The sequence below is a fragment of the Streptopelia decaocto genome, assembly GCF_964273445.1.
Source record: "Streptopelia decaocto genome assembly, chromosome: 10".
Taxonomy (NCBI): Eukaryota; Metazoa; Chordata; class Aves; order Columbiformes; family Columbidae; genus Streptopelia; species Streptopelia decaocto.
The window spans coordinates 18609900-18633623 of record NC_138665.1 but is presented as its reverse complement, the minus strand read 5'-3'; the positions used below and the strand labels follow the sequence as shown (position 1 = coordinate 18633623).

General features: G+C 59.4%; 2 protein-coding genes across 3 annotated transcripts; both read right to left on the bottom strand.

Annotated features, from left to right (window-relative positions):
• Positions 1 to 1046: 1046 nt before the first annotated feature.
• GLA (galactosidase alpha) lies at positions 1047 to 6869 on the bottom strand. The gene is made up of 7 exons (XM_082061727.1): positions 6630 to 6869; positions 6213 to 6387; positions 5843 to 6020; positions 4284 to 4375; positions 3217 to 3378; positions 2422 to 2619; positions 1047 to 2211 (listed from the first exon to the last, which is right to left on the bottom strand). The coding sequence occupies exons 1-7, from the start codon at positions 6812 to 6814 to the stop codon at positions 1948 to 1950; spliced, it is 1254 nt and encodes a 417-aa protein (XP_081917853.1). The 5' UTR covers positions 6815 to 6869; the 3' UTR covers positions 1047 to 1947.
• A 5789-nt stretch (positions 6870 to 12658) lies between these two features.
• On the bottom strand, positions 12659 to 21981 carry LOC309444267 (glycine receptor subunit alpha-4; the record flags this gene model as incomplete). Of its 2 annotated transcripts, none has more annotated exons than XM_082061938.1 (8): positions 12659 to 12946; positions 15942 to 16091; positions 16665 to 16879; positions 16963 to 17103; positions 17288 to 17370; positions 17496 to 17719; positions 18922 to 19055; positions 21765 to 21981. In XM_082061938.1, 8 exons carry the CDS (start codon positions 21979 to 21981, stop codon positions 12659 to 12661), a joined length of 1452 nt encoding a protein of 483 aa, XP_081918064.1. The 2 variants fall into 2 exon arrangements, with proteins under 2 accessions (XP_081918064.1, XP_081918065.1); XM_082061939.1 differs by lacking the exon at positions 21765 to 21981 and adding an exon at positions 18484 to 18551 and having other exon boundaries at positions 18922 to 19015.
• Between the last annotated feature and the right edge of the window lie 1743 nt (positions 21982 to 23724).

Sequence of the window (23724 nt, the reverse complement as noted above, 5' to 3'; positions counted from 1 at the left end):
GACTTGGAAGTACACCAACAGGAAGGTGTTGCTTGGAAAGCTGCTTAGTAAACAGTTTGTAATCTGAAGGCTTTTGAAAAAATGCTGTGAATGGCTGGGATCTCCTCGCTGTGTTACTAAGAGGTGTTTTAGAATATTTGTAAAGCCTGAGGTTCCAGTCTATTTTTGCACCAGTGGCTTCTCTGCACATGTGCTGTGCTGCTGCTTTTCTCCAGGCTTGTTGATGAGCCGGTAGAAGGCTGCCTTCAAAAGGGCCTCCTCTGAACTTCTGCAGCTTATTTCATTTAAAACAGTTCACGTTTCTTATAGTGGTTCCGTATCAGGAATGCTATGGTGAATTTGAATTGTGGGTAGATGAAGCAGTGATACGGAGCAGTTGCCCTGCTGTAAGGGGAACGTGTGAGCAAAGGCCCTGGAGCAGCTCGTGGGTTTAGTACCAGGGGCTTCATCTGCTGAAGTGTCACCCACACCATTGGGTGGTTATATGCCTCTGAGCTGCATGCTGTCAGAGCTGCCTGTCCCCATGGCCAACTGCTGTTGGTGCCTCTCTTCAGATTTTTTCTTAAAGCCCAAGCACAGCATTAGTGTTTCAAGTGTGCAGCCACTGATGTGGTCCATCCACTTGAGGCAGCCGTACGCCTGTGAGTATGAAGCTCACTGTCAGCAGGTGCTGGGAATGCAATGTCGAGCTCTTTCTTAAGACTGACTTTCCTGTAGTGCAAATCAGACTGGATGATGGAGAAAATGCCTCTTAAAATCTTCATAGGACCTGAGAGCACTCAGTTACCAAACAGTAGCAGAATTTGTATTTTTGCTTATTCAGTACTGGTTGATGTGACTGCTTAAGCTGTTGGCAGCAGCGGCTGTGGCCTCTGCCTGTGAGATGGACTGTATGGCTGCATCATGTCAACTTTACTGAGCGGTTTGTAGTAGTGACAAATTTTGCAAGAACTTAGCGAACAGAACTGGCCTGTTTTCTAAAACATGGTTTAAATTTCAGATACCGTGCTGTATTCCTGTACAGTGGAACTAAGAAAAACCTTAAGCCTTTTTAAGGGGCATTTTAATCAAAGTGCTTAATGAGAAGTGCTTAACAGAAATGAGAACAAAACAAATCAAGATATCCCGATTGTGTAGTAATCAGAAAAGAACATACTTGCATGTGATGGTTGCATGATTGAATACCCATCTCCTGTCTCAGAAGGACCCGTGTTACTACTGCCAGCAGTAGAAAACAAGCACAGAGGTTTTTTCTAGACGGCAGCTCACTGAGGGGGACTCCACTGACCCCATGAAGGGTGGAGGGGGAATTGTGACCTACAGGCAAGTAACAGCCACTGGTGAGAGGCAGACGACTGGGGTAAGGAGAAACACTCAAAAACCTGAGGTGTCATACTTAATCACGTTTGTACTAAGCAGGCAGCTGTCAAGAAAGCAGTTGCTAAGACGTGCAGTGATTTAGGCCAGTCCCTGAGTTGTCAGGATGTGGAAGGAGCAGCTTTTCTTGTTCTGGACTGTATGCCCTGGCCTGGCAAAGCAAGAGCAAGGCAGCCAGGCTGTGTTTCCCTGTTGTCCCTGAAATGCTCAAGGAGAGCTGCAAGATGCCATGTGCATCCTTTGCACCTCTTTGGTGTGTAGTGGCAGTGGGCATCACCAGGAGTTGCTGCCCTGTTGAGACCCTGATGGCCCCTTGGAGGTGTTAGGTGAGATGTCAGAGAAAGGGCAAAGAGGGGAGAAGCAGCAGCCCTTCCTCTGTTATCTCTTGGCAATGGAGTGGTGGGTGTTGGTCACCTTAGGGTGAAGGTTCAAAGTCCACTTAGAAGCACTCGAGTAGTGAATAGCTGGGGACAGAACAAAGGCACCCTGCTTGGAGGAAGGAGACAGGCTTCTTGTGACAAGAAGTTCAGGCAGAGGCTGAGGCTTAGGAAAAGATTGTCTTTGTGCCTCCTATAGAGCCACTACTTTCAGCAGCACAGTGCCTGTTGGGTTCACCTCCACACTCAGGGAGGAGACCCAGCTGTAAAGCCCCCAGTCCCTGCTGGCTGGCAGGACCTGCTGGATGGAGCAGGCTGGGTTGCAGGCCAGCCCATTGCCGAGGAAGCTGAGGGAGAAGGTGAAGTTCTGGGGTCCCCCAATCTCCTGCTGGTTCAGCACTGCCACGGCATAGGCTCTGCCAGACAGGGGCCGCTCCCACAGCTCAAAGTGCTTGTCCTGCCAAGGAGAAAATAAACCCGGGGCTTACGTTAGGGGAGGCAGAAGTGATGATCTTCATACCTGTTTTAAGCAGGCTTCAGGAACAAGTGGGCTCACTGGGCTCCTGTTCCCAAGCCCTGAGCACTCCTTTATACCTCTCACATCCCCTTTCTGAGGAGGCTGGCTGCCTGTGCCCCACACCACACCCTCAACTGGGTCCTACCGTACCTTGGCGATTTGGTATCCTTGCTTGCCCAGCACGTCCTGGTTGATGGCGATCACGTCTTTGTTCTGGAGCAGCCACTTGGCCTCGGGGCTAATGTGCCGCAGGTCGTTGGACATGAAGAGGGGAGCAGCCATGATAGCCCACATCGCCATCTGAGTCACCGCCTGGTCCCAGCTCAGCCCGAAGTTGCCAATCACCAGCTGTGACAAGAAAACAATGCCTGGTAACGCTGCCTGACAAGGAGAAACTGGGCCACCAACCGGAGCACTGGGAAGTGACAGGATGCTGAGGGTGGGATCCCTATTTGGGAACTGGTTAGATAAGCTGAGTGCCAGGAGCAGGACCAGCTGGTTGGGAAAGGCATGGCATGACTAGTGTGGCAGTTTACGATCAGCCACCCGTGGAGGTAAAGAAGGGTCCTTAGCTGGCTAGGCAGTGTTTAAGAATCTGCTTTTGGATGTAGCTATTCATTCCTTGCAATGCTGGCACCCAGGGTTTTCCTTCTCGTGGGAGATCAGCACTTCAGAGACTGTGTCCCACTGCCACACCAGTGTTGTGAACTGGTGCTGCTGGTAGAGGCTGCGTTACACAGAAACGGCATTCCCCGGTACTGTCCAAAGCTGTAGTTCTCTTTCCCTTTCCTGCCAGGGACCCTCTCACCAAGATGCTGGTACCCTGACAGAGCCCTCTCCCTCAATGTTTCTCCCCGAATTCTCTCCCTCCCCACCCTTCTCAGCCTACAACCAAGGAAAGGATTTTTTGCTGGTGCTGCAAGGGAGGAGCATTGCTCTACTTGCCATGTCTGGATCATTCCAGCCCCCTGGCCCAGCTATCTTCACAATGCTGTCCTGGTGAAGTGCTGTCCAGTCCAAGATACTCTTGATGCTGCTCCAGGAATCATAGACATCATAAAAGTTCCTCCAGTGATTGCAGTAATGTTTGATCTCCGTGTAATTGGGCTGCCAAAACAATGAGTGTGATTAGCCAGAGAGCCTGACCGTACAAGAACAAGACTGTACACAAAGCTAGACTGGATCAGGGCTAATTTGAGGAAGAACTCTGATAATAACTTTCATCACCAACTACCTGGCTGATCTAGTGCATGTTGGTTCCCTAGGATGCCTTGTGCCCAGGAACTCCAGTCTGCCACACTCCAGACACCACTATTTCTTCCCTTTGGAGAATAGCTGTGGCCACCTACTTCTGTTAGAAAATTCCACTGAGCTCTATTTTACTGAAAGCGTGATGGGGCTAGTGAGATTAAACTCTGATATCTCAGTAATTACTGCTATTTTATAGGTTTACACCCTTTGGTGACTAATGCATTTAGCTCCCAGTGGGAGGGAATGGCCACATCCTGTCGTGGCAGCTCAGGGGAAGCCAACTATGGGGGAGAGTAACACGTTTGTCAGGGACCCTGGCTGGCAGAAATATGTTGGTAAACGATCTGGAGAATTCCTATTAAACAGGCTGTCCTAAAGTCTCTTTCCTGGTCCCTAGAGGCGACTGTAAGGCTGAGTCTGCAGCTCCCTGCATCCAGGAGGAGTAATACCGAACTAACTGCTCACTGTGTGTTTGCACTGCCCTTGTCTTGTTGTTTGGTTCCTTGGATGCAGAAAGGAGACGGATGCTGCTGTGTTCTTTGGCATGCCCCAGCTGGGTGGTGCCTCCTTGCTGCAAGATTCTACTCAATTCTTATCAGCACAGGAGTAACTCACCTCAGGTATACCTCAAAGCTCTAAAGGAACAAGTGGTTTTCTTCCACCTTACAGTCTCATTTTTTGTCAGACCAGTCTCAGAAAGCTGTTTTGCAGTCTTAATCCTTTTCTGTTCTTCCCACTTTGAGCCCCAGGGTAAGCCTTACCTGCTGCACGGGCCTCAAGTAGAAAGGCCACTCACAGGAGTACACAATGCTCCGTCCGGTCTTGTTCAGGGCCAGAGACATACGCCTGTAACCTAAAAGAGGAGGACAGACAGAGGTTACACAATCTCCTTGGTCAAAGAGAGGAACTAATCCAGTGTCACAGGTTGAGGTTTCAGTTCAACCCTTGCAAAATCAAGACTGAACTTATTATTGCATCTGAAACACCACAGGGAGGACAGCAGAGCTTGTCATCTGCAGTCAGTCTCTTGACTCCCAGGGACAGGTGAGCTTCTTCACAGCTTTGCCACAGGTTACGAGCAGGCTTATTGCTCCAAGACTTCTGATCTCTTTGTACCTACAGCCATGGGAGGAGGCTGAAGTTTTGCTGTGTGGCAGTTTTTCCTCTAGATACCTGGGAAATACAAGTTGGGGTCTATCAAGCTGCTGGGTATAGCTTCACTGGGTAGTGTTGCAGGACTACATTCTTATGAGACATTTGCACCATGTGGACTGGGCAGGAATGCAAAAGCACTATTTTTTTCCCATCCTTGTCCCTAGACAGCCCTGTTAAGTCCCTTTCAATCAGCAGTAAGGGAATAAAAAGTTTGCTCTCCGCCCTGGAACTGCTTCAATACAACTGGATTGTGTGTGGGTTACATATGATCCAACAAGAGCTCTCAGCTCAGCTGTCACTGACGGTGCTGTGCTGCGGCAGCTGGCGTATGCCCCACGGACTGGCTTCGATGGGATTGTCGCTGGGCAGGTTCTCCCTGCCAGGCAGAGCCAGGACTGCGCACAGGACTCCTGCTGCCAAACATCGTGGTGCTGACTGTGACAGAAGTGAGAGGCTGCTCAAGGGAAAACTGCCTTCCCGGTTGCATCGTTCTTCCCACAAATCTGCTCCTGTGGCGCTGGGATTTGCTGGTGTTCACAGAGTATGCAGACAAGCCACCTCGGCGCAGTGAACTACTGAGCTTTCAGTTGCTGACTTGCCAGTCTGCGCGCAATTAACTGGCATGCTTTAAAACAAAACCCACTAGGATTGTCATGCCAGAACTCTCTTCATTTTTTTGTTAAAAGCCCTGATAACTGCCATTTTTACAGCTGATACAAACTGTTTTAGCTTCAAGTTGATCTGTGTGGACATAGCCTCACCAAAGGGTTTAAGTGTGTGAAATGCTTTGCACTTTCCAGTAAAGGCACTGCAGAAGGGCAAAGCCTCTGCTGTGTTAAGAGCTGAAGCGGCAGTCTGTTCAGAACCCCCAGCTGATGTTTCTGTGCTCAGCATGATGTGGTCTCTGGTGTAAGAAACCCGCTTTTTCAAGCTGCGCACACCAGTGAAATCTAAAGGAGGCTGAACACATCAAAAACACTTGGGCCAGCAACACTCCTTACCTTGGGCTTGGGAATAGAGTCTCACACCTGCTTTAGTAAACAAATCCCTGCAATGAGTATGGTGAGGAAAAACCAACTCCCTGGAGCTCACGCTGGGCCTAGAGTTGCTGCTGCCCGTGAAATATTCCCACAGCGGCACAGTGCTGCCTCCAGCCCACACCCACCTTCCGCCAGCAACTCCAGCGTGCCAGAGTTGCAGCCGTCAAACTTCAGCAGGTCCACACCCCAGGAGGCGAACGTTTGGGCGTCCAGGTCGTAGTGGTCATAACTGCCCGGGAAGCCGGCGCACGTCTTGTTCCCGACATCGCTGTAGATTCCCAGCTTCAGCCCCTTGGAGTGGACCTGTGCGTGCGGAAAGAGAACCGGGGATGGGGCAGCTGTGAGGCAGGGGGAAGCAAAACCCAGCTCTGGCAAGCCAGGCCTTAGCTCAGCAGCTACACGGCCGTTCCCCACGCAGCCATCCCCGTCCTCCCTGCTCCCAGCGCGGCTGTAGTTTGGTCCCTGACGGCCCCCCGCCCCTGCCGCAGCACTCACGTAGTCAGCCAGCTTGCGGATCCCGCTGGGGAAGCGCTTCGGGTCGGGCTGCAGCCGGCCCTGCCGGTCCCGCGTCGGGGCCATCCAGCAGTCGTCAATGCAGACGAACTCGTAGCCCGCGTCCCTCCAGCCCTCGGCAACCATCACGTCAGCCATCTCCACGAAGAGCCGCTCGCTGGGCACGGGGAGGCGGCACGGCCGGGGGAGAAAGGGGAGAACGTGGCAGCGCGGTTTCTGGCACCGGCACAACAGCCGTGTCCCCCTGCCCTGGCACGGGGAAAGCGCGGCAGGTGCCGGGGCCGCCGAGTACCGCCCCCGGCCCCGGCCCCCGCGGCGCCGGTACCTGCGATCCCCCGAGGCCGGTGCCCCCAAACCCAATCCCGGAGCCGAGACGCTCCCGCCCGCCGCCACCGGTACCTGACGCAGCGGTGCGGGTCGGTGGCGCAGTCGGTGGCGCAGAGGAAGCGCTCCCAGTGCAGCCAGCCCATCGGTGGCGTCCGCGCCAGCCCGTTGTCCAGCGCCAGCCCCGCCACGGCCAGCGCGGCCGCCGCCAGGGCCCAGCGCACCGGCCGCCGCATCGCCGCCATGGCTACCGCCGCCATGGCTGCTGCCGCGATGGGCAGTCCGACCAGCCATTCACCGCGCGGTGCGCACCGCCCCTCCGCCAATCGCGGGCAGCGGGGCGCGCCGCGGCCCGCCCACTCGCCGGGCGGTCATGTGGGAGGGGTGGTCACGTGGGCGATCGGGAGCGGCCTATGGCTGCGGGGAAGGGCCGGGCTGGGCTGGTTCGGGGCCGCCTGCTCGGGGCCGCCGGTGGGCGCGGCGTCTGGTGTTCCCGGCTGCTGCACGGAGACCCCGTGAGGCGCTGGGACTGTGCAATGCGCCTCCTCCCGGCTGCGGGGCCCGGTGCTGCCTCAGCGCGGGCCGTGCCCGGCCTAAGCGATGCACCCGTTCCAGTGCTTCACAGCCCTTTCTGTGAATAAACGTTTCCTAACATCCAGTCTGAACCTTCCCTAGTGCAACTTGTGGCCACTTCCCCCTCTTCCACCTGCTCTCTTTGCTGTCACCACTACCCTCTTAACCTGCCCGGGTTCCTTCCCCACTCTGAGACACACCACTGGGCTTGTTTTCCTTGCTCTTTCACCTTGAGCGCCATCGCTCCTTGACCGTGACAGCTTGTCCAGCATGAACAGAGGGGGAGGGCTTTGGTGTTACAGCGTTTGCCCAGGGAGGTGGTGGATGTCACATCCCTGGAGACATCCCAGGCCAGGCTGGACGGGGCTCTGAGCACCCTGAGCTGGTGAAGATGTCCCTGCTCATGGCAGAGGTGGCACTGGGGGCGCTGGGAAGGTCCCTTCAACTCAAGCTATTCTGTGATTCTTTGTGTCTGCCCCAGGGCTGAACCAGCTACTGCAGCCCCGCTGGAGCTCTCGTTGTGGGTCCCACCACAGCAGGACTGGGGGAGCAGGATGTGGCCGCTGCAGGGCTGGGGCTGCGTTGGGCTCCGGGTGCCGCTGGTGCGTTGGGACATCGAGGCGTTTCGCTAGGTGTCCTCCCATCCCTGCTCTAGCGCATCCAGAGAACAAAAGCTTTTCAGAGCCTGTGGTTTGATAATTGCTCCTTGTTTCAGCGCCGGGATCCTCCCCCTGCTCCTTCAGAGCCTGAAGCGCAAAGGCTTCTCAAAAGTCGGACAAAACAAACCGCTTTCGGGGCTGGAAAACCTCATCGCTTTGTTTTTTTTTTTCTTGTGCAAAACCACAGCCCGGAGCCGGGCGGTTACCCCATATTCTCAGGGTCTGGGAGCACTGCAGGGCAGATCCCTGTTTACCTGCGGGCTCCAGGCCTCCCTCACTGCCCCTTCCCAGGTGTCCCGCCTGCCTCTGGGAGCACCCGGCTTCCCTTGAGCGGTGCAGGCTGGTCCCAAAGCGATGCTGGGGCAGGGGATGTGGCTGTGGGGGTGTGGGGTTTGGCAGCGCACCGGCAAAGCGCCTCTGAGCAGGTGGAGGTGATGGGCTGTGGTGTGATGCTGCAGCTGAGGTGGTAGGGACACACTGGGGACCAGAGTGTCCCTTGGCCCCCAGGGCTCCTTTGCCTGGGGGACAGCACTGGCAGAGCTGTGCTGGGGTGGGTGCTGGTACAGCCATGCTGTCTAAGCACGCTGCACCTTCCCTTTGGCAGAGGGATCCTGTTCCCACGGGACTGGGACTGCAGTCCTAGGAGGGCCCCATGCACTGTGGCACGGCTGGATCTCAGCAGGACACACTGCCAGGCCAACTCCTGACACTTTTCTTGTGCCTCAGTTTCCTCATCTGTAAGAAGCAGCCCTGGCCCGCTCAGGACTGTCTGACTTTAGAGCTTGGTATTTTATTTAAAAAAAAATCCATGCCCAGGCAACACGTGAAGGGCGCTGAGTGCTCAGAGCCCTAGCAGAGCTGTCACCTGTTCTTGCTGCATTGAACCCACCTGGCTCTGAACGCAGTGTCCCCAGCAGTGTGGGACATGCTGTCCCTGTGGACATCGCTCCATCCGGACAGGGTGGTTTGCTGAACCTCTGGCAGCTGCTGTTGTCCCAAGGCAGCTCCAGGCTGGGTGGGTGGGCAGGAGACCCTGGTGCGGGAGCAGGGGAGGAAGGGAAGGTTTGGAACACTGATGCCACCATGTGCCACCAGCTTGGTGCTGGCAGAGTCTCTGTGGCTGGCGGAGGGGGCTGGCGTGCAGTTGCAGTGCCTGGCCAAGGGCACATTTCCTCATACCCACACAGGTACCCCGGGAACCTTTGGGGCTGGCAGGGGGCTGTGCTGCCTCAAACCTGTGCATGCCTGTGGCTGCTCGGCCCTGGCCATGCTGCTGGCAGGCTGTTGGGAAGCTGCCAGTGCCCATGATACTCATTTTAGTGTTTGGGTGTCCCATTAATCTAGTGTAACTCCACTGACTTCCATTTAAACCAACAATTGACTTGGCCCTGGCTGCTGGTCCCCTGCCTACCGCTGCTGGGATGTGTCCGCCAATGCACAATGGAAATGGCAAACCAACTCTGTCCAAAGCCACGGGCTTTGCTGGGTGTTGGAGCTACCTGGGCTGCCCCTGGCCATGCTGTGACCTGTGGGAGGGTGCGGAGCTCAGCATCCCCAACCTGGGCACTGCCGCTGTCCCCAAGATGTGAGGGACCTGCTGGAGCTGTGCGCTGGATGGCAGTGACAGCCCTGCAGCTGTGTGGGTGTCCCCGCAGCTCCCAGTCCAAACTGAGCAGCTGGAAGGATCAAGGGCAGGGGCTGAGTGCTGACCCTGACCCCAAAACTGCACTCAAACCACAAGAGTCTGCAGGGCCATGGGGCAATGCTCACTCATGCCTTTGCTAGTGCTGTGCCAGCAGCGAGACCGCCCCACCTCACCAAAAACAGTGCCTGGGGCCCACAGGCTTTAGCTCAGGAAGGATGTGTCGGGTTTTTACCATTTTCATTTTTCCAGGATGTGCCAGCTCCTGGGGCTCGGTGACTTAGGGCTGACTGCATCATTTATTTCCAAACAGACACCGGGTACCCAGACCTGACATTCAGTGTGGGAGAGAAAGGAGAGCAGGGGTGGAAGAAACCAGGCGAACTGCACTGGTATGAAACAGCTCCCGGCTCTCCCCTTGACTGTGAACTTTCTGGGTTTGGGGTGGGGGCAGGAGCAAGACCTTGGGGGGGGTTTGGTTTGTCCCATCTAAAGAACAACCCCAGCACCAAACTGGTGTCAGTGCACCTCGCTTTCTCTCCTCCCAGCCACAGAAGACCCTGATGGGGCCGAGTGGGTGATGGGGCTGCGAGGTACCAACAGAGCCAGTCTGTGAAACTTGGCCGGGAGGACAGAGGGAGATTGATGTTTGCTTGGGCGCTTGGCCCTCAGCTGCAGGCTCTGCCTGCCCCTGCGCCAGCTGGGGACAAAAGCGCTGGCCCCGGATGGCACCGCAGGGCTGTCGTAAGCCCCCCGGGACAGCTGGCACCTCTGTAAGGCTGGCGCCTGCCCAGCAAGCCGGCGGGAAGGGCCTGCATAGGGAGGCTCGCCTGTCGGGATGCTCGCCCCTGTTCGGCTGTCTGGGCTCCACCACAGAGCCGGAGACTCCCCCAGCCCCACATCTGCCCCATCTTGGGTCCTGTCCCATGGCCAAGCCGGGATGGGGTGGAAAGGAGCTGGGTTGACCATGGAGAGCACCCCACCAAGCCTGGGGAGGTAAGGAGAGACATGAGGTTTGGGGCTGGGCACTCCTGCCCAGCCCTGCTGGAATCTCCCACATGGGAGATAAAACCCAACAGTCACCACCGGTTATGTCAGAAAAATCACCCGTGGAGGTAACAACATCTGGGTGTAATTGCAGGTCAGGGGTCCTGTCTCCATAGCGCTGTTGTGCCCTTGTCACCACGTCCCTCGCACATACGGATTCCCCGCATGGAGCTGGAGCTGGTCACAGGGCCCTTGGGAGAGACAAAGCCCCCAGCACACCACTGAAAATCCCAGAAAGGCTTTATTTGCGTAGAAGATTGATGCTGTTTAAAAACCCACCGCTGCTAGAGGGTGGCTTGGCCGCACAGCGTCTGCGAGTGCTGCCCCGGCGCTGGCACCTCCCTGTCCAGTGCTGCCTTGGGGCCAGGTCCCAGGTCAGACCAAGTGCACCCATTCCTCCACCTTCAAACAGGGTCTTCCCAAAAACAAGTCTCAAAAGCCTGTCCTGGGCACATGCCGGGGCCCCGCGGGTACCCGCACAGTGGGGAAGACATGCACGCAGTAGCAGTGGGACGGAGCTGGCTCAACCCATCCTGGTAGGTCCTGGATGTGGCCTGGAGCTGGTTCTCCTCCGCTGGCGCTGTGTGTGAAATGGGTGCGTGCGGCTGAGCACTCTATGGGGCTTGGGGGGCTGGGCAGGGGTGGGGGGTGCGGAGCTTTGCTCCTGGCGAGTCGTGCAAGGGAGAGGATGATGTCTGCCCGGGGAGCGGGGCCAGGGGCCATGGCGGGGGTTTCTGCCTGGGTTTGGCTTCAGCCGGCAGCACTGGCCTCCCACCCATGTCCCCCTGCCCTGCAGGGTCCCTTTTGCCATGACAGATGGGTCACAGGGGCCCTCACCATTCCATGGTGGCACCGACCTCCAAGGAAAGAGGCAAATCCTGTTTCCATCTTACCCTTCCTGGAAGACCCTGGGCCCTCTCCTGTGCCCGGGGCTGTCGGGGGAGACGGACCCTGCCAGGCTGCGAGCCCCACCGGGCTGGCTGTGAGCAGGGGGAAAGGAGAGCATCAACGCGTTTCTCTCTGTAGGACCTACATAAATGTCACCTACTGCTTTTATTTCCTGCTAAGCATGGGGGATATCCAGGTCTGGAGGGCTGGAGGCCTTGCTGAGCTTGTCCTGTCAAGGTTTTGGATGCTTTCCTCTCCAGTGGAGGAGCAGCGGGATGGACCCACCAAGGGGACACTGTGCCTGGGGAACAGAGTGGTTTTCACTCCCGGCTTTCTGCTGACACTGTGGGAGCGCAGCAGGCTGGGGATGCCACCACTCGCTCTGCTCCTCCGAAGGGACTGGCCAAGCTGCCCCCACTACTTTGATCCCCAAAAATCTTCCTTGGAAGACGGGCAGTGAGCCCTACACTGCTGATAGTGCAGTGCTGGCTCCCCGGTGCCAAGCGGCTCCTGTCTGCAGCTGCAATGGCCGCCTGTGCCCCTTCACCACCAGCAGGACGGGGCTCGTCTCCTGCCTGCCCCAGGGCTGGCGTTTCTGCAGAGGAAATGGAGCCTTCTGCCCAGTGTCCCAGCTCTGGGCTCTGCAGGGAGGGAGGCATTCATGCCCCACTGCTTGGCTGTGCATTGGAGCTGGCTGGGAGCTGGAGGGACCTTGTCCCTTGTTGGGCTGGTGGCTGCAGGGCCACAGCCAGCACCCCGCACAGTCCGGGTGCAGACAGGGGTGCTGCCTACTGTTTTCTGCAAGCAAGCTCTGGGCCAGGGGAGGAGGGAGGACGGCAGCCCCTCACCCGGCTGCTCGTGGCCCACAGCTCAGTGATACAGTCTGGAAGAGCAGCAGCCTGACAAGGTGCAGAGAGGTGGAGGGTGTCTGCATGGAAGGGCACCAGCTGTGCAGCATCCCAAAGTACCAGGGGCTCCCCTGTGCCATGGCAGTGCAGTATCCCTGGGTGCCCAGGGGTCCCCCTAGCAGCACAGCATCCCTGGGTACCGGGGGGTGACACCATGCAGGAGAGGTCCCTCTCTCCAGCTGTCCGTGGGGGCCTGGGGTTGCTGATCCCCCCTCTCAGTGCCCCAGCACCTGAAGGGACACAAGCGCTGACACATGTCCAGGCTCTGAGTCCCAGCCCGTCTGTGCCACCGCTCTGGGACAGAGGGAAACACGGTTCTGGCTGAGTTCATGGCACCCAGGCACACTGGGGGGGTCAGAATGAGAGGCAGTCATGCTTTTCTGGGCCTCAGGGCACCGAGTGGATGTCCTCCATGCGCAGCACTTTGTAGACAACCCAGTAGAAGATATTGAAGACCAGGAAGGTGAAGGGGAAGACGGCTCGCGAGATAGTGTCAATGCGCTTGGCCCGGTCGATGTAGCGCCGGCGGAGGGTCTCCCCTTCCCGCAGCAGCATGCTGGCTGGGGGGGGGCTGTAGATGCTGGGGCCCTCCCCAGCCCCGTCCTTCAGCTGCAGGCAGTGGCCCAGCCCGTAGCCTCGCAGGTAGAAGCGGCTCTCGCGGACAAGCTCTTCCTCCTGGCGAAGGGAAAGGCTGTCAGCTGGGGCACCCCGTGGGTGCCAGTGCTGCAGGGCAAGCAGGCGCTTGTGGCTGCGTGTCCTGCACACCCCTCCACCAGGCAATACGTTCATGTACGTGCCTGGCGCAAGCTTAGGGGTGTTTTCAGAAAGCCCAAAGTGTACAGGCAAAAGCACAGGGCCAGCAGGCGGCAGGCAGGGGGGTGTGGGGGCGAGCACTGATTGATTGCCTTATCAAGCAGTATGTTTTAAGGGTGCACCCAAGGGCAACCCCAACCCTGGCAGCCCAACATTGACCATCCCCGGCCTCCTCCCAGCTCTGGATTGGGGGTTGGGAAGCCCCGTTCTCCGGCAGCTGGGGCGATGGGGATGAACTGGGCAGGCGGGGAGATGGACACATGGGGTGCGTGGGATGCAGGTTGCACGGGGGTGCAGGATGCACTGGGCTGCAGAGCACACAGGGGTGCAGAGTGCATTGGGGTGCAGGGAGCTTGGGGGTGCAGGCACCACTGTGGCAGCTGTGTTTGCTGTGGGGTGGAAGTGTGCCCATGCCAGTGAATAGGAGGGGGCAGGCAGCTTGCTGGGGCAAATCTGGGCAGGGATGCAGGAGCCTGGCTAGCATCAGGGTTTGCAGGCCCTTCCAGTCCTTCCAAAGGCCCATACTCCTATTTCTCCCCATGGCTGTTTGGCGGGGGCTGCCCAATGCAGCAGAGGAGGGAGGCTCAGAGAGCTGGATTCCCTACTGGTCTCTCTGCCCTTGCTCACCTCATCTCCTCCCATGGTGGCAGGGGGCTGCGGAGGGGGCAGTGTGCCCATGGGGCTGCATGCCCATCATCAAGCCTGCAAAAGTGCCATGAGAGCCAGGCACCTGCCCTCACCCGCAGGTCACAGCCCGCTGCCATCGTTTGTGGCACAGCCCTACTCACCTCGCAGCCCCTCGGGTACCAGCCAGTGGTGCCAGCGCTGCCCATGCTCCTCCCTGCGGACAGCTGGGCATCGTTAGTGACTCACCTCGTCCCTCTCTTTTGTGCTCGAGGAGGGTTGTGTGTGCAAAGACTTGGCAAAGGACCAGCATGGGCAAGCTCAGGCTGCACATCTGGCTTTTCACTGAACCCCGGGGCAACTCATTTGGTCTCTGAGGCTCATTCTCCGCTCTGCCTCGCCGGTGCCGTATCTGGCTGCGGTGGGTCCCTTCTCCCAGGGCGCGCTGCAAGGCAGCCCCTTGCCTTGCTCCATGCCCGCACACAGCCCGGGTGCCAGACCCCAAACGCCATCTCTGACCGGCACTGCCCCCCAAACCACGAAGAGCAGCCTCCTGGCTGAGGTCAGCCTGCACAGGTGCTCAGCCAGCAAGGGGGCTCTCATGCGGAGCGCTCATGCCCCGGCATCTTTATTTAACTCAGCAATCCGCCGGCTAAGCAAGATTTCTCAGTGGGAAGAGCAGCAGCAGCTCAAATTGCTGAGATTAATTCTCATTTGCAGCTGAGTTTTATTCCCCCGCCCCAGGCTGAGCGCTGGCGGCCGCCCCGGGGGATGTGGTGGGGAGAGGCTGGGGTGCTGTGTCAGGCAGCGCTGGCACGGGAGCTGCAGGCAGCAGGCTCTGCTGCGGGCTCTGACCCAGCAGCAACCCAGGGTGCTCCTGGCTGCACCCAACTGCCTTGCCAGCAGCACCCTGGGGGGTTCTGCAGCCTCCCCCTCAGGACAGCTGCACTGTGTTCTGTTTTAAGCTGGCAGATGGCTCCTGGCTTTGTCAGAGCCTCTCTGTCCATGCCCTGCTTGAATGGGTGTTCATTTCCAGGAGCAGGCGCTCAGGAGATGGGAAAGGCAGGGAGCAAGGGAGGGAGCTGGGAAGCTTCTCCCAGCATCCAAGGGCTGATGGTGATGGAGGGGAGGCTAAAGGCATCCTGTGGGGTGGAGAGGAGAGGATGCACCAGGCTTGATCTCCCTGGAGCTGTGGGTGTCCTCCAGCGGGTCCCCACCAGCCCTGCCCCACTGCTCCTCCCTGTGCCTGGAGCTGCAAGGTGCCCGTGTGAGAGTTACAGCAGGCAGCCACGAGTGCCTCAAACCTGCCTGCGCAAGGACAGCCAGGCAGGCACAGCCCCCACCCTGCCAGGGGTGTGGGTACGGCCTGGGGAGCTGGGCAGCAGCCCAGGAACAGCCGTCAGTCACCCCAGCATCACTCGTCCCTTGTCACAGCGGACTGAATTGGTTGTGCTTTATGGAGGGGGAAACTGAGGCACAGAGTGGGCATGTCTCCAGGGAAATGTGCTCCGTTCCCACCCCTCTCTCGTATCTCTTTTCAGCCCAGGGAGCGGCAGCTCCATCCTATGGGCACATGCTCTGTGCACATCACTGCCCTGCTTCTTCCGCGGGCCCTTGCTGGACCCCGAGACCGGCTCCTGGGGGGCTTGTTTTGGGGAGGGGAGGTGAGGCTGGCTGGGGGTGCGCTGTGCTGCACTGCGTGGAGGGGCTGCCGGAGGCTCGTGCTTTACCCGGGAGCTGGAGAGCTGCGAGAGTGTCGCGTAGGTGTGCTCGCCGCCGTGCCGGCCGCTCAGCTGCCGCAGGGACTCCAGGCTGGCCGTCCCGCTGCTCAGGCCCTTTTGGCATCCGACAGTGCACACCAAACAGAAACAGGACAGTGGGTGACGATGGCTCTGCCCCAGCCCTGGGGACAGCAGCTCTGGGGGCCGGAATGGGGATGGCGGGGGCACAAGGGTTCTATGGGGGGGGAAATGTGGGGAGGAGGATGGATGGCACCATGGGCTTGTTTGTGCTGGCAGACCCTGGGGCACCCATGGGTGCTGTGCACTGTGCTGCCCAGGAGGGCAGAAGGACTGCAACGCCTGTGGGTCCCTGAGGTGCCAGAGGGGCTGACCCCAAGCCCTGGGCAGTGGGACACAGCCCAGCACTCAGCCCTGTCCTGGCAACCCCAGGGTGTCCCCTCGGCAGCTGAGGACAGGCAGACATTGTGACAGTGGTGGCGGGAGGGACTCACCATCCTCTGCCGCCGCTGGCGCCGCCGCAGGCGCATGAACTCCTTGTGCTGGCGGGAGACAAAGTTGACGGCTGCGTACTCCAACAGGGCAGCAAAGACGAAGAGCAGGCACACAGCCATCCAGATGTCGATGGCCTTCACATAGGAGACCTGCGAGGACAAGAGGGGGCTCAGGGACCTGCTGCCCCCCACCTCGCTCTTCCCGGCCCCACTGCCAGCTTTGCCCTGCTGCCAAGGGGCACAGGAGTCCTCTCAGCTGGGACACATGGGCCAGAGCTCACAGAATGAATTGCAGAATCACATAATTACAGAATGGTTGGGGTTGGAAGGGACCTCTGGGGATCATCCAGTCCAACCCACCTGCTAAAGCAGGTTCACCAGAGCAGATCACACAGGGATGTGTCCAAGAGGGTTTGAATGTCTGCAGAGAAGGAAACTCCACAGCCTCTCTGGGCAGCCTGGTCCAGGCTCTGGCACCCTCAAAGTGAAGAAGTTTGTCCTCATATTCAGATGGAACCTCCTGTGTTTCAGTCTGTGCCCATTGCCCCTCATCCTATTGTTGGGCACCACTGAACAGAGTCTGGTCCATCCTCTGACACCCACCCCTGAGATATTTACAAGCATTGATCCCTCACCCAGCACTCTTGGCACACACAGTGCCCAAACCCTTGCCCAGGGATGGCTCCCCCTGCCCCGGGAACCCAGCACGGACCCAGCACTGACCTTGGGCAGCGAGGCCCGGGAGCCGGCGCTCTGCGTGGTCATGGTGAGCACGGTGGTGATGCCCAAGCCCACTCGGGCTGGTGCCGCGTCCATGTTGATCCAGAAGGAGACCCAGGAGAGGATGACGATGAGCAGGCTGGGGATGTACATCTGGATCAGATAGTAACCCATCTGCCTCTCCAGGTGGAACTTCACCTCGATGCAGGTGAACTTGCCTGCAGGGAAAGATGGCCCTGATGGGTGAGAGGGACCCGTGGGCCATGGCAGGGGGGTGGCAGCGGGTCCCCGGGGTGCTCACCTGTGTTGTAGTACTTGGTGCAATAGCCCAGGTCCTTCTCATCCCTGAGGATGAACTGCGGCAGCGTCAAGCCTTCTGCCACCTGCACAGCCTCCTGCTCCTCCAGCCACTCGAAGATGAGATCGTTCATGGTGTAGCCGACTGGAGGGGATGAAGTAAGGCATGGGATGGGGGAGCACAAACACCACGTTCATCTCCACCCTGAACGACCAGGTGAACTTCCTGCTCGCCCCCCTCAGAAGCAGGGAGATGCCAGCAGATGGGACGAGGTGGGATGGGATGGGTTGGGGTGATGAAGCACAGCTTGAACCCCCCAGGTACTCACAGCTCTCCAGCTGCATGGTGCATGTCTGGATGTCCATGGGGAAGTTCTTGAGGTCCATGGGGCAGGATAGGATCAGTGTCAGCCTGGAGGAGGCAGAGGAAAGGAGAAGATTGCTGGGGCAGTCAGGGGGAAAAATCTGCCCCATGGGAGGTGAGACGGAAGCTTCGCATCCCAACTCAGGCACTGCACCAGAGGAGAAGGGTTCTACCTAATGCTGTAGAGCACATTGCCATTCTTGAAGATGCGCAGCAGCTTGTTGTCGGTGGTGACCTCATGGAAACTGGCCCCTTTCTCGTTGGCGAAGAACAAGTCTGGCTTCCAGATGGAGTCAAGCATGGAGGGGTCGAGGTCGAGGGAGTCGTCAGGGTACTCGCGGTAAGCCAGGCGGGGGTCGTTCCACTGCTGCCGCAGGAAGACGTTCACCCGGTAGTCCTGGGGCAGAGGGCACCGTGTCAGCCAGGAGCACCCCACGGTGCCCAGGGGGGAGGAAAAACAGGCGGAGGAGGGAGAAGAGATGGAGGAGGAGGTGGAAGGGGATCTCTCAGTCGAGGCTCAGCCCTGCGGGTGCTGCCGGCCTGACACCGACCGCACACAGGCAGGGGCAGCTCAGGAGCCTTCCCATGCTGTGGGCAACCAGGGGAAATTGAGAAACCAAAGGCACAGCAGCCGAAAGGAGGAGGAGGAGAAGGAGGACCAGTAGCTGCTGCCTGCAGCGTTCCTCGCAGGGCTCTGTGGCCTTGTGCAGGGTCGATGTGATGTTTGATGGTATTAAGCCTTTGCAGGAGCAAAAATAGGGAATTTTTGGCCCTGAGGCTTCCTCAGAGTTCCTCATGTACTGAAGGAGGCCAGGGATGGTGAGGACACAGAACTCGCATTGTCCAGCACCTGCTGAGCATGTGAACAGCAGGGAGCTACCGCCTTGCTCTGACCCTTCGGGTGTTCGTCCCAGCTTAGGCACGGGGACTGTGGCCCACACAGCCAAACTCTGATTAACTGACTCCAGAAAAGCCACAGACATTTGCTATAGCTCTGCACAGCCCCACTGCAGCGTCAGGGCCGGTTCTGGAGCACGGCTCACGGGACTGCCGTGAGCACGGCCACAGGCTCGGGCACTGGGACCTGCATGTCCCCCAGCAGAGCCACCACCAGCCCCAGTGTGCTGAGAGAAGAGCCCGTCGTGCTGGCGAAAGCCTCACCATGGTGGTCTCGGTGACAGAGCCGAAGCTGTTGATGAAGATGTTGCACGTCACGTTGACAGGCGGACCTGGAAAACAGTGTGAAGCCTCCTCTCGCTGCTGGCCAGGGAGACACGTGCACCGCACAGGCACACGTGGAGATGCCGCCTCCTGCCTGCGTTGCGTGGATGGACGCACACAAGCATCCCCTGCCCGCTGGGGTCACCCCGCAGTGTGTCAGGGTGAACCCCAGCACAGCCGGCAAGCGCAGCAGCTGCCCACACTGTCAGGCAAAGCAGGCACATGCAGGGCGGCTGTGAGGGCAGCCAGGACTCTGGGGAGGGTGTTGGGATGAAGGGACATGGGTCAGGGTCCTGTCCCCAAACCCACACCTGTTCATTCCCTGTTTTGGGGCAGTGTGTCACTGCCAGGTTTGGGAGCCTCATGTCCTCCCCTTACCTTTGAAGTTGGGTCGAATCCGGGCGTCATACCCTGACGTTCGTCCCATAAGCTTGTCCAGGAAATCAGAGGGTGACATGGGCTGGGGCGAGCCTCGGGAAGCAGCTTTAATCTCCTCCCGCCCTGAGACCACACTGCGGGGCAGAGAAGGCAGGTTAACTGCCTGCCGGCACCCGGGGTCCGCAGGCACATTTTGGCACCCCGTGGGGATCGCCAGCTGCCTGGGGCAGTGGCTGTGCCCATGCTGCATCCACTCCAGTGCTGTCAGTGTGCTGACCCCAGGACCCCTTCCTCCTTCTGCTGCGATCCCAGCAGCTTCTCCTCTCACCCTCTACAGCCCGAGTGCCCTGTGCCCATGTTTTGCCTGTCCCCGTGCCAGCAAAGCCCTTGCCTGCCATGTCCCCTGTTGTGCTGTCCGGGGCTGCGATGGGGACAGGGAACAGTGGGCGATGGCCTCACGCACAGCAGCCGGGCTCAGTGCTGGAGGGGGAAAGCAGAAGGTCCCTCCCGGGTTCAACCGCCGATGTCCATACCCTGCCTGGCACAGACTCACAGCCTTGGGGTACATGACACCCACCCCCCGAGCTGTGGGCTGCATGGTGTGAGTGAGGAGGTGCCCAGGAACACAGCTGCAGTTGTGACACTTTGCCAGAGGCCAAGACAATGGGGTAAGAGAGGAGCAGCAAAGCCCACCTCCACAGCGGCCATGGCACGGAGCTGACACGAGCTCTCCCACGCAGCGCTCCCAACGATGATGGAGACTTATTTAAACTGACCTTGGAGGGGATATTTTTGTGAACATGTCTTAGCCTGCCAGTTTCTCTCTCTTCCGTCAGTCTATAATGATCATTTCAAGGAACAATGTGAGAGACGTTCGCTCACCACATTGCCAGGCATGTGGCTGTGATGGAGAGGAATTACTCAGAAATCTCCAGACACAAAGAGAGCTTTGAGCATGCTGCTGGTGCTGCTGCACCCTGCCTCATAACTCCACCAGGTCCATACCCAGGTAGGTCCCACTCCTTGGAGCTACAACCCTGTTATCACAAGTGGATGATGATGATGGGACCTGGAACCCCCTGAGGTCCTTGTTCCCATCTCCTTCCTACCACCAGACCTTGTTCCTGCCTCTTCTCAGGGGGCAGGGTTCATCCTGGAGGGGCTTGTGTGCATCCTTGCCAGCTGGAAGTGGCCACAACAGCCAACCAAAAATGATGCAGCTAGGCAGGTTTTCCCTTCATCAGGCAGCAGAGAGCACCTGAGAGTGACCAAGAACAGGAGGTGGGGAGGAATTCCCCCTCCAGGAGCTGCATTAGAGAGGTGTGACTTTGGGAGGAGGGCTGCAAGAGGCCAGGGTAACAAGGAGTTAAGTCAGACCTCTGCCTGCCACAGAGCTGTGAACCATGTCCTCCTCCTTCTCCTCAGCTGAAGAGGAAGATGGGGGTTCTCCCCTGGAGCATGTGGGAGGAAGGCTCCCCTGGCGCTGCGGCAGCTAGCTCCTTGAAGAGGCTCAGCTAACCGGGCCGAGCAGCGGCAGATCTGCAGCCCCAGCAATTCATGAACCTTGGGGGCAGCAGGGGGGGCAGAAGTGTCGCAGGTGCAGCCACCTCCAGCATCATCCCTGGCAGGGCCGTTCTGGCACACAGCCTCTGGGCACAGCCCCTGGGTCCTGGCTCTTCTCAAGGTTTAGCTGCAGCTCCCCTGTTCAGGCAGTGCCTGCCCCAAGGGATTCTGCCACTATCCTGGCCTGGGGGCTGTGGGGCCCTGGGGCTCAGCACCTCCGCGGAGTGAAGAGATGCTGGGGTTGGAAAACGCTCACATCTGTCTAAAAATGCCGCCCCAAGAAAAGCAGTTTCTGCATGTGGAGCAATGATATTTTTATATGATTTCCCCCCTCTCGGCCACAAACGCTGCGGTTCTCCCTCCCACTGCTTCAGGCAACCTGGCCAAGTGGTGGTGGGGGGAGTCGGGATAGGGAGCAGGCTCAGGCCAGGGGCACTGCAGCCCCCCAACCCCTCTCTGCCTGGCTTGCTCCCTCCTGCATCCCACCTTGTCCCAGATAGCACCCAAGGTGGTGAGAGAGGGAAAAAGGGACGCAGGGGCTTTGGATTGTCCACCCACGTGGGCCAAGAGTTATTCCTACACCCATAGGACCTGGGTTACCCACCGGTCTGGGTGATGCAAGGGCTGGGTCAGGGACTGTCCTGAGGCCCCCCCCGCAAAAGACCCCAAGCCAGAAATAGGTCTGAGCATCACAGGGGCTTTGCAGCGCTGGAGAAGGAACCGCCTGGGCAATCACCTGGCTCAGCTCGCCCCTTCTGCCACTGTAGCAAGGGTCCCCAGCTGAGCTGGGGGCAGGGGGACCATTGGGGACCCAGCAACGGGGTGGGGGCTCCTTAGAATAGAGCCTGGCTGTGTGCGACTGGGGCTGGAGGGGGAAGGTCTTGTGGGTCCCCAGGGTTTTGATTCAGGGTCCCGGGGATGCGGGGCTGAGGACAGGTTTGGGGAAGCTCCAGTGGCCTGTGGGGAGGTCGGGATCGGGACTGGGAGGGTTCTGGCTGGGGGGAGCAGCCCCTGGAGAGAGGTCCGGAACGGGTGTAGGGGTGCAGGTCCCGGGGCTCCTCCGGGTGTGGGAGGGGGTGCCCGGGTCCCGCAGGAAGAGATCCATTTCTGAGAGGGGGTGATGCCTGGCTCCCGGAGGGGAAATGTGGCTCCCGGGGGATGGGGGGTCCGGATACCGGAGGAGGGGGTGCCGGGGGAGCGGTGTGGAGATCCGCGGCCCCCGCAGCCGCACGGCCCGCGAGTGGGAGCCGCCCCGCCGAACCCCCGCGCCGTGCGCTCACCTGAGCGGGCCGCGCCGGGGCAGGAGGCAGCCGAGGAGGAGGAAGGCGAGGGCGCCGGCCCGGAGCGCGCCCATCCCGCCGCAGCCCGCAGCCCCGCCGCCCCGGGCGCACGGGCATGACCCGGCCGGTGGCGGCGGCGCCCCCGCTCCCGCTCCCGCCGCACCGGGGCCGCTGCCGCCGCCGCTGCCGCCGCCCCCCGCCCGGTCCCGCTCCTCATAGTCCGGGCGAGCGGGAGCCCGCCGCGGGGTGGGCGCCGGCCGGCTGCGGGCACCGGGAGCCGGGCGGAGCCTCGCCCGCCGCGGCGGGGAGGAGGCGGGCACGGCGGCTGGGGGCTCCCCGCTGCCGTGCCCGCCTCCTCCCCACCGCCTCGGGGACCTCTGTCGTCCCGTCGGGGCTGTCCTGGAGCCTACGTCCCCCATGGGGGCTCCGCGGGTAGCGGGGCGCTGGCCCGGTGCTGGGGAGGGACGCAGCTCCCTGCGGGATTTGCGAGGGTCCGGGGGCACACGAGGGTCGGGGGGTGATCCGGGGCTGGGGGATGCGCTGGGATGGAGGGACGCTCCGGGATTTAGGGATGTGGCAGAGCTGATGGCTGTAGTGGGATCGAAGGATGTGCAGGGTTAAGAGATGCTCTGGGACAAGAAATAGACTGGGATCAGAGGATGTGCTGAGCTGAAGGATGGTCCGGGACAAGGGATGTGCTGGGATCGAGGGCCGTGCAGGGGCTGAGGGATGCCCTGGAGGTACTGCCCTTCTGAACAGGAGGGAGCGGCTGAACAGCCGGGCTCCTTCCTCCCTCTGCCTGGCCTGGCAGTGCCCCGGGGCTGCAGCTCCGGGCCGGCCTGCGGGCAGGCTGGGGCACAGACCCCGCGGGGACTCAGCCCTCCTGCTGGGACCCCTGTGTTTGCCTTTCCCAGACTCACAGCGGATGGGCAAACCTGTGCAGGGGCAGGTAAACTCCTTGGAGAAGGCAAGATGAACAGTCATGTCTGCGTGATGTGGGGAGCCACAGTGGCTGCCAAGAAGAGGGAAACTGAGGCAGAGGGAGGGAAGTTGCTTGTTAACCAGGGCAACAGGGGCAGGGCTGGGACACGGGCTGCTCGGCTGCCTCTGCCTTGTCCCCTGGGGCCACCTGGCCGAGCCGCAGAGTCATCTCTGGTCATAGGCAATCTATGATTAATTTGTGAGGAAGAGAACAGTATTAAAAAAAGAGAAAAGCGCAGAATAAATGATTCCCGGCAGATATGTTGTTCAGGTTTCAATTCACCCTACTGTGGCTGGCTCATCTCATTTATTTGTACTCATTACAGTTTGGCAATGGCTAGGAGCTGCTGTACGAAGCCATTGCTGCAGGGGTCCGCAGAAGAGGATCTCAGAGAAGGGGGAGAGCACAGTACCCCCTGCGCCCTGTCTCCCCAGGGCAAGCGAAGGGCTCAGGTCTGCGGTGGCTTCTCCTCGGCAGAAAGCCAGAGAGGGATTTTGAGAGCTGAGTTTGCTGTAGGGAGGCAGTGTGAGTGAGGGATGTCTATGAAGCCAACCCTGGGGCGCCTTCTCCAGCATTGTGGAGAGGACAGGGGGCTGTAGGCAGCAGACAGCTGCAAGGCAACGTGCAGGAGTCCTTGTCCCCACTCAGCATCTCTCACAGCACCAGGAGCTGGGACAAGTCTCCTCCGATTACTGTTGCCATTAATGTTTACGGGGCTGCGATGCTGGGCGGTGCAAGACAGGATCTGGAGCCCTGGGGCACAGAGCAAACACACACGGCACAACAGCTCCTCTTCCAGAGACTGTCCGAGCTAAGTGAACCTGACACTGTCGGGAGGCAGGGAGCCAGCATCATCCTCTCTGCCCTCCGTGGAAACTGAGGCACCCTTGCCTGCATCCATGGAGGGGCCCTGGGATGGCTGGAGTGGTCATGGAGCCAGTTCTGCAGGTGACCATGAGCATGGGTTCTCAAGATTAT